Source organism: Sus scrofa, chromosome 6 (genome assembly GCF_000003025.6).
Source record: "Sus scrofa isolate TJ Tabasco breed Duroc chromosome 6, Sscrofa11.1, whole genome shotgun sequence".
NCBI lineage: Eukaryota > Metazoa > Chordata > Mammalia > Artiodactyla > Suidae > Sus > Sus scrofa.
The window spans coordinates 121,061,716-121,074,553 of record NC_010448.4 but is presented as its reverse complement, the minus strand read 5'-3'; the positions used below and the strand labels follow the sequence as shown (position 1 = coordinate 121,074,553).

At 47.7% G+C, this 12,838-nt stretch overlaps 1 protein-coding gene across 40 annotated transcripts in view; it reads left to right on the top strand.

Annotated features, from left to right (window-relative positions):
- The window catches only part of CELF4 (CUGBP Elav-like family member 4), a 315,449-nt gene extending 306,499 nt beyond the window's left edge, over positions 1-8,950 (top strand). For 25 of the 40 annotated variants that reach the window (XM_021096334.1, XM_021096330.1, XM_021096317.1 and 22 more), the window contains one exon: positions 6,744-8,950. Coding sequence is in view for 15 of the 40 variants with exons in the window: in XM_021096317.1 (XP_020951976.1) it covers positions 6,744-6,770 (27 nt within the window). In the remaining 25 variants the exon portion in view is untranslated. Of the gene's footprint in view, positions 1-4,692; positions 4,781-6,743 lie in introns of those variants that run through there. The other 15 variants (XR_002345093.1, XR_002345094.1, XM_021096307.1 and 12 more) reach the window with 2 other exon arrangements.

Sequence of the window (12,838 nt, the reverse complement as noted above, 5' to 3'; positions counted from 1 at the left end):
CCAGGATGTGCAGAGATGCATGGTCACCATCCTGCCCTCAAGGAGCTTCTGGCTCTGTGCTCACACAGTCACTGCGGCAGCCAGAGGATGGGTGCCTTTCCTGAGAAGAGACAGTGCAGTGAAAGCAGCCCTTTCGTGACTTGGAACACGGTTTCTTAAATATGTTTAGTTCTGCCCTTGAGGCATTTCTTCAATGATGAAACCCAAGTGTTGGAGCCATCAGAGGAATTTTTTTTTTGTTTTTTTTTTTTGTCTATTATGGCTGCACCCAAGGCCTATGGAGGTTCCCAAGCCAGGGGTCGAATCTGAGCTGTAGCTGCCAGCCTACAGCACAGCCACAGCAACATGGGTTCCAAGCCATGCCTACAACCTACACCACAGCTCATGGCAATGCTGGATCCTTAACCCACCAAGTGAGGCCAGGGATCGAACCTTCATCCTCATGGATGCTAGTCAGGTTCGTTAATTGCTGAGCTGTGACGGGAACTCCCATCAGAGGACTTTTTAAGCAGGGGGCATGTTTCATAGTCATGTCCTGAGATTCTTAGGGGCCCCTGTGGGTATATTTTGTGGTTCCCCCAAAAGCAGCCTGCCCCTTCGTCTCTTAGACTTCAATGTAAAACTAAAACCTATCACTGGAGAGAACATTTAGGTCAGAGAAATTCCAGATGAAGGGGTGGGGAAGGCAGATTTGTTGTTTGGGAGGTAGGTAAGAAGTGCCCCTTAGGGTAGAGCCAGCCAGTAGTCGTGACTGGGCTGGGGGCTTGAAAGGAGTGGCTTCAAAAGCAGAGTGGTTCTTCCACTGGGGAATACAAAGGTCAGGAAGCTGAGAACTGCAGACTTTCACGCTGTGTTTACCATGCATGAGGCAGAGTTCTTATAGGTGGCAGCTCTAAGACATAACTGTAGCCGCCTATAAGGTGAGTAGTTATCATTCCCATTTTACCGATGGAGCACAGACAGATTAAGTCACTTACCAATCAGCTACTGAGTGGTAGAGCCAGGATTTGAAGCCAAGAAAGAAGGGGAGGGAGTTCCAGAGGCTGTGCTCTTAACCCTTTCAAGTGAGGAGAATGATAAACCCCACTGCCATCCTCACCCACCCCGTGCCTCCCATCCTAGAGTGTCCTGAATATCAGGGGACACATATGACATCTCACTTCTCTGGGGTCAGCCATCTGACTACCCCTCCCCCACCTAGGGTAGATTCCTACAGTAGAGTTGACCCGTTAGCTTCATTCAGACAGGATTTTAACAAGTGGTGCATTCAGGCCTCCCCACCCAGGACCAAGACAGAAGGTGGGTACCAGGTAAGGGCCAGGCTCCAGGACTGCAGTGAGAAGTGGCTGCTGCCAGTGAGGGAGGGAGGAAAGAGCACCACAGAAGCAGTTAGGGAGTTCCCATTGTGGCACAGCGGTAAGGAACCTGACAAGTATCCATGAGCACAAGGGTTTGATCCCTGACCTCGCTCATGGGTTAAGGATCTGGCATTTCCGTGAGCTGTGGTGTAGGTCACAGATGCGGTTCAGATCTGGCATGGCTGTGGCTGTGGCTTAGGCTGGCAGCTGTAGCTCTGATTCAACTCTTAGCCTGGGAACCTCCATATGCCACAAGTATGGCCCTGAAGAACCAAAAAAAAAAAAAAAAAAAAAAAAAAAAGGCAGCTTAAAAAATTGCATGATTTTTTTTTAGGGCAGTAAAGGCTCTTTACAGATGATGAGTCCTAGGTGCTCAGAAGGGCAGAGCCAACCTACGCAGGGACCGAGGGACAATCCATAGCTAGGCGTGAAGGGGCAACAGGGAGGTGATCTCAGAGCCAGCAGTGAAGACAGAGGCAAGGGTCAGAAGTGGAGTGATGGGGGTCTGGGGAAGGAGAGCCCCCCACCCCCCAGCCCAGGCAGGGCAGCTGTAGGGAGGAGGAACGTGGTTGGGCTTTGGTTTCACAAAATGAAGCCTGGATAGGGTGGGGTCTGCCCATCCTGATGGATGGGAGTGTAGGGTCCCTGGCTTCTTTGCTGCTCCCTGCCACTCTAGCTGCTGGGCTCCTTAGTTTGTGCAAAGATGGGAAAGTAAGAGGAAGGAAACACAGGCCAGAAGCATGAGCAAAAACGTGAATGTGGCCAGGGCCAGGCAGACACTCAAGCCCCTTGTCCCCTCTCAGACCTCACTGGCTCACACCTTGGGTGGGTGTGGGCAGGCACCCAGCCTTGGGGTTCTGTGGGGGGAGGTCAAGCTGAGCGGCGTGTTTGACCCCTTGGAAGCCCCATCCCTGGTCCCTGGACTTGGGTTCTGAGTGTGGTTTTGCACAGCATCCGCTCCGAGCTTTGTAGGCATGGGTGCTTTGGGTCTGACCTACCTGGTGCTGGGCTGTGGCTTTGGGCCTGGCCTTCAGAACATTAGAGGCCAGCTCTGTTTAGCCCCTGCATCTGAATTGCCTCAGTCTGACCATAATTTCCTCAGCCAGGTCCTGAGGTGGGGCTTCCCAGGCCTGATCCAAGCTTCCCCATGCTGTTCAGAGATGAGCATGTTTGAGAAATTTCCCCAGTTTGAGCTTTGGGGAGAGGCTGTGTTACAGTCAGGCTTGAACCCCCAGGGTCAGGCAGCACCAAGCACTGAAGGGCTGGAGGAAAGCTGGGAGCCAGCAAAGAAGCACAGTGGTGTGGACACCTGGAAGGTGCTCTGGACTTGGACTTGGTGGGCATATCCCTAGAGGTCCCTTAGTTGCATTTGCCATGGCTGACCCCTGATGGCACTGCCCTTCTCAGTTCTTAGGCCTCTTCTCCCACCCCAAGGGCCCGCCAGTTGGCCATCCTGCGTGGTGGGTCTAAGGGCTTTTTTTTCACGAGGGGCTGGAGATGCAGGCAGGCCCATGATGGGCCCTGGAAGAGCAGGGACCCAGCCTGGACAGGCAGGCAGGGCAGGGCTCCGTGGAGGAAAAGGAACTGGGGGCTCCTCTGAGCAGGCAGAGCTGGAGGCTGGGTTTAGGCTTAAAATAGTCACTTCTTAGCTATTTTGCATCTTATCCACAGTAACATGTCACAATCCCAGGCTTCCCTTCAACACTCCCTGAAGGAAAGCACAAAGCTGAGAGCGGAAGCCGCTGCATGGAGAAGCTGAGTGCATCAGAAACCCTGCAGATAAGCCTGATGCATAGGCTTTGGCACAGGCCCCCGGGTGCTGCAGAGGAGTGGGGGCTGGGGAGGAGCTCAGGGGTTAACCATGAGGAGTGGGTACGGCTGGAGACCCCAGATGCCCTGGGTGGGGTCAAAGAACTCCAAGTGGTGTGGTGTGCTCAAGACAACTGAAATTGAAATAATTTGATGATGCGTGACAGAGAAGGGAACTCAGCCTCCACCAGTTAGGGCACCACCAGTAAAGAAGGCAGGTCAGGGCCTATGAGCCCCATCAGTTTAGAAAGCTGGAGGGTAGGCCAAGGGGTGTAGGGGGTGAAGGAACCGAAATGGGGAGGGAGAGTTGGGGAGGGCAGCAAATCACAAGTGACAGCAGCAGGGACGGGAGATCCAGGGCCATCATCGCACACCCCTGTCCAGTGGTTTGTCCTGTGTCACCTACCCTGCAGGGCTACTAAAGGCTTCATGTTCCCTGAAGCAGCCTCACTTTGGCCACATGTGGCCTCTTGGGAGCAAAGCAGAGGGAGTAAGGTGATTAGGAAATGAAACCAGGAGTGCCAGGGTGTGTTTGTAGAACCCCAAGAATATTGATGCGATTTACTCTAAATCTCAAAACTTAAAGTGTTCATTTTCTGAAGGTTCCGAGGAAAGAGGGTTGAGGCACAGTGGAAGGGGAGAGGATCACACCTCACACCCTGGGAGCTCTTTTATTGAAGGCACCCTTCCCCATGCGGCGGGACCGGACAGGGTGGGAGGGCCAAGTGGCTGTCGGTGTGGACTCTACTGGGCCGCAAGCTGTTTCGCGGATGGACCCCAGGGATACAGCGGTAACTTTAGCCAGTCTGTGACCCACCCAGCCGAACAGGGCCACCCTGTCAGGCTGCCCCCCAACCCCATCCCACCCCACCCCACCCCACCCCTGCTGGTCCACAGGCTGAAGCCACCGGAAGGTTGGGGAGGCAGGCATCTGGGCAAGAGAGAAAAAATCCAGGGTGATGAAAAGCAGAGAGCGTGCTTGCCGGCCAAGGTGGTTTGAGGGGCTGTTTCATTATTTTTTTTCTGGCCTCCTCGCCAAATGGCCTACACCCTCCCTCCTCTTCCCAGCGCATGACGGATGCCCTTAGTGGCCCTGTGTGAGGTTCTGCTGCTGTTCACAGTGTATCACGTGTCTTCATAAACAACCTTGCGTGCGTGCGCGTGCGCATGCGTGCGTGCGTGTGCGTGTGTGTTGACGTGCCCATGTCGTTTGTCTGCTGGCTTCCTCCATCCTTTGAGTTTTTTTTCAGTTCTCCTATAATTTGACTGGTGTTCTCTCATCAGAGCTTTTAGATTGATGCTGTGGTCTGGTGCTGTATAAACCTTTTAATTTTGTTTTAACTTCTTCCTTGCCCTTCTTCACCCTCAACCCTACTCCCCCCCATCCCCCACACTCCCCGCCCCCTCCACCTCCTCCCCCCTTGCCCACACTCTTGTCCTCTCTTTCTCTCTCTCTACATATATAAATATATATATAAATCTTTTCTTCTTTTGTCATTCAATCAAATTCCAACAACCCAACCAGGGCCAGTCAAATCCACCACAGTCTCGCGCTGAGCTAGGAATAAAGTTCACGTAATCACATGAGAGTGGAGAAAACAGTCCCCCATCCGTAAGTTCAAATCAACTCAAAGTTCACAGTGTGACATGATGGCGTCATGTAACAAGGCTAAGAATCGGTTGCATGACAATTGCCGTCAAGTTTCGTGGAGGTGCTGTGATTGGAGCGTTTTTCTTGGATGTTGTATCAGTTGATGATTGGCCAGTCATGATCACACGTGCATTTTCTTGACTTTTGTGCTGCCACAATCTTTTTTGCTGTGCTCATTTTCGTTTCGTTCTTGGTGCTTGCAGTGGTTTTACTTTCTGTTGTTTGGTTTTTCTTGTTCAGCGTTTTTTATGCTTCTCTAGATGTCACATAGAGAAAAAAACAAAAGAACCAAAAAAAAAAAAATACAGTAAAAATAAAGATGAATTCCCGAATGATCGGACATGGGATCATTTAACTGTGCAAACCATTATTTTTTTTTCTTAAAAATAAGGAAAACTTCTTTAAAAAAAAAATCTATGCGTGGTTGATTTACTTGCACTTTGAAAATATTGTGATTTTATTTTTTTCTAGAAATTTGGGGGCCTTTTTCAATTGACACTTTCCTAGGTCTGGTCTTTTTCCAGTTAGGCTATTTTAAATCTCACTTCAAAAGGAGAAACAAAAACAAAATCTCTGCAGTAACAGAATGATTTTAAAAAAGCAAAATTCTAAACCAAAAACCTAGAGTTCAAAGCCCGAGGCCTTTGAGAGAGAGCCCGGGAACAATTGTAAGGTTTGTATTGTAGCCACTTCTGCTAAATTAAATGTGGGGAGGGGAGGTGGGGGCCTGGGGGTTGGGGAGGGCTTTTTGGTTGGTTTGGAAAAAAACAGTACTGACAAAAGCAAAATGCACCTTTTTGTTTACAACTGAAAAAGGGTCCTTGACAAGTGTTTTTTAATTTTATTATTATTTTATTTGGTGTTGTAATTGTTTAGATTGCTGTGTACGGTTTGCTGTTTGTTGAATCAACAGTGTGAAAAACCTGCCAGCATGGATTGATATACGCATGACGTTGTCCCCTCAAATGGGGGCTTTGCAGTTCTAACTTTCTTGATGTAACCAGTCACCCCCATGTATAAGTGGAAGCTGCTTGCTAGAATGGAGACGAGTCTCATTTGTTAATTCACAATGATTAAGCATTCTCTTTCTGATTCTAGTCAGATCATGATTTTTTTTCTTTGAAGTGCAAAACAAAACACCAAAAAGCCACCATTCAAAACCAAATCGAGGACTGTCTGAGTCAATTTAACTTTGATGATTAAATCCGTTCTAACTTCTTTTAGGTTCTCCTATCACTTTCTCGAAGTTTTGAATTTCCTCTAAATTCCCTGGCATGTATGAGAAAAATATTGTGTGTGTGTGTGTGTGTATGTGTGTATCTATGCATATACATACACACATATCCATGTATATCCACATATGTGCAGGTGAATTATTCTACACATATATCCAGATATACATATATATACATAGCCTCGCAAATAGCCACTGACCTTGGCTGGGAAACTGGGCAAGGAGTCTGTAAAATTCATGTCAGGGATCTGGGGGAGGAGTGGGCTGGGCTGCTAGCTGTTTTCCATCTTGTTTGCTAGGCTTCTGTATACATATTGTATCTGGGCTAGATCCCACAGAGATCAGTTTAATTATGAATTCATATCCCACAGTCCCAAATTCTTCCCTTAGAGCTCGCCGACCCCCAATCCAGAACTCTAAAGGAACCCAAATCAAAAACCCTTGCGCAACAACCAAACCTCAGCTACAACCATCACCATTAGATCTCCCAGTGGTTTCTTACTCTGATTAGAAGAGTCGATTTCTTTTTTTGGTATCATGATCATGACTAATTCTCATATTGGTCTCTTCCCTCCCACCATCCCTCAGAGCTCCCACCCTAACCCCTCCCCGAGGCAGGTTCCTTTTGGTGTTTGGACGTGTTTTGTGTTTCCTCTCTTGGCTTAATCAGCCCTGATTTTCTTCATTTTAGGGCAGGATGCTGAACGGGCTACATTAAAAAACAAACCTCTCTCTATATATATTTATAAATGAGAACTGTTGGATGACACCTTTGACATATCAGCCAATATCAATCAAGCTGAAGACTCCAGACACTCTGTGACTGTCGCATTTCTTCAAGGAAAGTATAGCGTCTATGGAGTTCAGAGGGCACGTGTTTGGGGGAAAAAATATATATATATATATGACATAAAGAAGAAGAAGATGAAGAAAAATGAGAAAAACAAAACAAAAAAGGCAACTTTCAAACAAAATCACTTGAGACAAGATGGGGAGGCTGCAGGGCTGGGAACTGGGAAGAGCCGCTGCTTCCCAATCCCAGGGCTTTTTCAGCCCGTGGGCGCCTGAGGCAGGCTGGGGCAAGCGGTGTGGTGGGACCTGGTCCCCAGGGGGCGGCTGGGAGGCCGCCACTGAGCATCTCTATCTGTCATTCCTTTAGCTATTTAGGGACCAAAGGACCAAACTTTTTATTGCAGATGTGTAGCTCTAGGTCAAATAGAGGGGAGAACCGAGGAGAACCTCCTCTTGCCTCATGGCTGTTCTTGAAACAGCTTAGAGCGATTCTATGAAAAATGTAATTTAAAAAAGACAAAAAAAAAAACAAAAACAAAAAACAAAAAAAAAAAAAGGAAAAATAATGCTTCAATGCTTTTAAAACAGCAAGATAATAGTTCTTTGATACTTTGAGAGGCGCTTTGATTACCCTCATTCAAGTCTATGACACTTTCCTATGGTTTTCTGTATTATATGTCTGGATGGAGCTGTTAAGATGAACAAATTGGTGGATATTTGGGGAAAGCAACGAAGTATTAGAACTCATTAACTGTGAAGTGTGAGGAAACAAGGAGGGGAAAAAAGGGACTGACAAGGCAAGATAATGGTTGTGAAAAGTCTGTAAATGCTTCTAACTCTTCCCCCCCTCTTAAAATAATAGTTGTACAGAATTTTAAAAAAGGAGAAGTTTAAAATACCTATATAATAGAAGAAAAATTAGAGGAAAGCAAAAAATTTAAAAAAGGAAAAAAAAAAAAAACTATAGAAGTTAGCGTTACTGCTAAAATCCCAGATGTTGTAGGACTGTACTTTTGTAGAGTTTAGACTGAGCATCAATCCCTTCTCCCCGCGAGTGCTGTTGGACGCCGTTGACCCCGAGGGCCAGTCCGGACCGCCCAGACCTGTGGGCCCCTGGCTGCCCCCTCGCCGGTGGAGGCCACGCCCCTGGCAGGAAGGCCCTCCGCTCTCGCCTCGCTTTGCTCTGGGAGCTGCGCGCGCTCGCCCGCTCTCCGCAAGCCCTGGACACCTCTGCTTCACTCGCCTTCCATGCTTGCTCCAGAGACTTTCCGGGCAAGGGAGACCTGGGAACTTTCATCTTAAAACAACTAAACAACACACACACACACAAAAACCTTAAACAAGAGAGAGAGAAAAAAAAAAATCTTTGAAGAATTTCTGAAACTGTTTACAAGGAATTTTGAAAAACAGGGATGTTTAAATGATGCCGGCTCTGTTTTTCTGTAAATAAATTTGCATATTTTGTAGGACTTTTAATTGTAATGATAGAGAAAAAAAAACAAGGAAAACTATTTAATGAAAGCACGATATTTATCTTTGGTAAATGACTTTAGAGCAGTTAAAGACATTGCTTAAAAAAACTCAGAATCAGAAAAAAACACTGAATTATTTAAGAACACATATATTTTAAAGTATAACATATTTATTATAATTTATTTGCACCGTTGGGAAGACTTGCTTTGGCCTTCTGCCTTTCCACCCTCCTTGTTGAGGTCTAATTCATCTGAAGGCTGGGGGAGGGGGGCTGCCCTCCGACCTACCATGTTTTTTTCTTTTTTTCTTTAGGAAAACAACTCTCTGGTTCCTCTCAGGCCTCCTCTTTTTCCTTTCCTTCTTTTGTTGGTTAATTATTATTTAAAAATTTTTCTTTTTCTTTCTCTTGGCTCCTCCTTTTAGGATGTCCAGATATTGTAAAAAAAAAAAAAAAAAAAAAAAAAAAAAGAAAAAGAAAAAAGAACAACAAACTGCTGCAGTTCAGTACAACTGCTCTTTTCACACTCAACTCCCTAAAACTCCTTGTAACCTTCTGTAACTATTGGATGACGCTTTCTCCAGCTTAGCCCTAAATAAAGCACAGTTTAAAAAAAAAAAAAAAAAAAAAAAAAAGGCTCTCCAGTGCTCTGTGGTTCATGGAATCTGGCCAGGCAGGCCTCTGGGTCCCAAGGTTGCTCCATTGGGAGTAGCTTTGTTCCTTCCCTCCATGGAGTCTGTTTGCTACCTGAACCCTCTAGAGAAATCTCTGGATTGGTGTGCACCTCCGGAAGTCTCCACTGCAAACCCACAGTGTCCAAACCCAGCAGGAAGCCCCTTTCTTCTCAGATGGAAGGAAAATCGAGCCACCTGACTTGAGTTGGGTTGGGGGCAAAGTGCTGTGAGGAGATAGGGAAGGAGGCAGTAGAAGCAGGGCCCACAGTAAAGGAAGGATGAGGATGCAACCAAAGACTGGCTGCAGAGCATCTTGCTCTTGGTCTTGCACCTTCCACTGCATTGACAGTTTGCATGGTTGGAGAAAACTGAAGGTTCTAGACAACGCCCTCAGAGACAGGCTTCTGGTGGGAGGACAGTGGAGAGGGAGAAGCTTGGGGTGCTGCCGTCTTTGCATCATGACACAGAGCCAGGGCAATGTCCAAGCCCTGAGAGCCACAGGAGGTTCAAGAAGGAAGGTATGGGGGAGGGTTCCAAAGGAGGAAGAATGTAAAGTAGAACTTAGAGGGGTAGGGGGGTCGGGGGGCAAGTCCTCCTGAGGTGAGAACCAGATAAGCACACCAGCCACAGCCTTTGTCAGGCCCTGTCTTGGGACAGCCCTTTTCCTTTATTCTATCTAACCCCCGGCCCCAGCCTTCAGCCTTGCAGCTCCGTCTAGGAATGGGCAGGTTCCACCAAGGGTCTCCATCTCCCTCTGTGTGATGGGGCTGGAAGAAGGGAGGCCTGGGTGTTCATCAGTCTGTGGCCACCTGTGAGAGAGTGGGGAATGGCTTCAGCCCCCACCTGTCCGCTCTGCAGGGGACATGGGAGAGAGCCATGCTCAGTGCTCCAGCTGCTGATTGATGCCTGAATCATGTGCTCCATTCTCTCCTCCTCTTTCTTCCCAGGGCCAGGGGCCAGTCGCCATGGTCGAATGCTAACCTGTGGTCCTTTACACATCATTATCTGGGGGAGGCCTTCGAGCCTTGATTTCAGTGTGGAGATTGTTTCCAGATGAGACCCTCCCTATCCCCTAACACAAACCACACTTAGCCCCCCTGTTATCTCAGACCCCAGGGAACCTCATCGGCCTCTCTTTGTCATCAACCCCCCACTAGGAAACCTTCTCTCTGACACAGTCTTCCCTCACTTTCACTGCTGCAACTCAGGAGCAGGAGGGGCCCAGGGAGCTGAGCTGTGCAGGGGGGTGGCCACATTTGTCCTCTTCCATTGTCTAAGAGATGGAAAACACAGGCCCAGATGTGAATACACCGGTCCCATAAAATAAACCTATTTAAAAGCACACACCAAGTAACTATGCATGCACAGCACATTTAAGAGAGAATACAATTTATTAGCCTGCAGGGGTGTGTGGGGGGAGTCATAGCTTCCTTGAAAAGTTGCAGAAAACTCTCAGGTCACTTTGCACACGATTACAGGGAGTTTGGGTATCCCGAAGCTCATCCATCTTCCCCCAGTTAAGAAGCCCTGATTTGCAGTGGTATTTAAGAAAACCCAAGACACAATTCTCATTAATTTCTGCTTATAGTCACAGCTTATATTCCTCTGCTAGTACAGTCATCCCTCAGAATCTGCAGGAGATTGGTTCCAGGACCCCCGCAGATACCAAAATCCTTGGATGCTCAAGATGGTGCAGTGCAGTGGGCTTTCTGTATCCAGGGCTCTGTATTCACTGAAGGGCTGGTTATATTCCACCTGCAGTGGAGTGATTTCTTCAGAGCTCCCCTATTTTTAAAAGACTTTATTTATTATTATAAACTGTCAAGCATAATGAAAAGTAGAGATACTTGCCTACTGAACCCCTGTACCTACACTGCATAGCTTTAATACACATCAACTTATGAATTTTGGTTGAAGACAATCTCCCAGTAATGGAGTCATTTCATTGGTAGATATCTCGGTTTTCCCTCAATGTTTTTGGTGCTGCATTGACATGTAAAGGCTGGCTCTGGCCTGCTAGGCAGCTGTACCCTTGTGGTGGTGACTGTGGGGTCTTGAGGCCTCTCTCTGCCTCCTCCAAGGGTAGGCACTGGCTCAGGCTGCCCCTTACCCTCCAGCCCCTGCTCTGGCAGCACTTTCAAAGGGCTTTCAGCTCTTCATCTTCCCCTTTGAACTCCTAAACCCTCTCTTACTTTTCTCTTTTTTTCTCTCCCTTTCCCCCTCCTTTCTGTGTGATGCTAATTTGTGAAGAATGTTTCCTCGACCTTTTAGTGACAAGTTCCGTTCTCCTCCTGGGTTTTTCATTTTATTTTCATTTTCAAAGTTTTTAAAATCTTTTTTCGATGATAGAGTTTCCAGTGTTGTGCCAATTTCTGCTGTATAGCAAAGTGACCCAGTCACGTATATATACACACGCTTTACACTTTTTATTTAATTTTTTGGCTGTACCAGTGATATACGGAGTTTCCTGGGCCAGGAATTGGTTACAGGCGGTAACCAGAGCCATAGTAGTGACAATGCCAGATTTTTAACCCACTAAGCCACCAGGGAGCTCCTGGGTTTTTGTAAAGACCCAACATTTCTCCTATTCTGAGCTGAGTCCTACCCTCTCCTGCACACAGGGCACCAGTAGAGCACACAGAATATCCCAGAACAGGAATGCCTCCAAGTCCAACATTCACCTTCCAAGTTCAACTGCCACTGGGCTGGGCAAATCTCCAGCTCCTCCTGGCACAGGGTCTGCAGAGTCAATGTTGGAATGACACGCCATTGACCTCAAACGGAAATTCCCCACCTGGGGAAGGTGGATAAGGGACATCTGTGCAGTGAGCTTAGGGGCCCAGCCCCACCTGAGGTGACAGGCATTAGACATGGTTGTGAATGCCATTGGTCTCTCCCAAAATGGAATGCACCCCCCTGAACAAAAATTATTGGCTACCATTGATAGCCCACCTTTGATAGACTATTCCCTCCAGGCAGGCAAATATTCAGTTCACATCAATTCGTGGCATGCATGCATGAACAAATTAAGGAAAAAGAATAAACTGCGGACAATTGAGAGCCTGGTCCCAAAAGGGCAGCATTCTGGAAATGCTTTTAAAGTAATCGCAGCATACTGGGAGGAAGTGGAGAGCCAACACTCGCTTTTCCCCCAGATGAGTGTTTGAAAGTCTTAAGTTTTTGACTTTAGAGTTCCCTTTCCCTCCCACCCCTCCTCTGTTTCTCTAAGCTGCCCTCCCTTCTCCCTGCCAATCCCCCCCCTCCCTCCCCCCATCAGTCTCAACTCTCTCAGATGCCTGGAGGCCTGGTGAGTGGGCAGCCAGCCCCCCAGTTCCCTCTTTATCACCCCAGCTTCTCTGCCCTTGTGCTAGCCTAGCTCCTCACTCTTCAGGGAACCCTGAATGTCTCCACGCCTGCTTGCACCTTGGTGGACAGCTAACCAGGGTTTGCCCAGACCAGGAGGAGGCTTGGAGACTGTATCAGAGTGGGATGCAAATACCTTCTATGTCACTTTGGAAAAGTGACCTAGCCTCTCTGAGCCTCAGTTTCCTTATCTCTAAACATGGATAGCACACCCCGCCCCTAAGAGTTGTAAGGAGTAAATAAAGGAGAAACAGCCACACACAGGCACTCCCTCCTCCAGGAGAGTCTGAGGAATAAATTCTTTAATTGTACAGACACTTGGAATGAGCAGTTCAGGCCCTGATCCCCGCTTCTTCCCTTTCCTTAGCTCCATTCTACTGACGAGTCCCCTCCCAACCCAGGCGAGCTTGGACTTGACCCTAGGCCACTTTCGGTCGTTTTCTCTTAAATCCAGTCTGCCCCTGCCCCATCCAGAGATACCCTGAT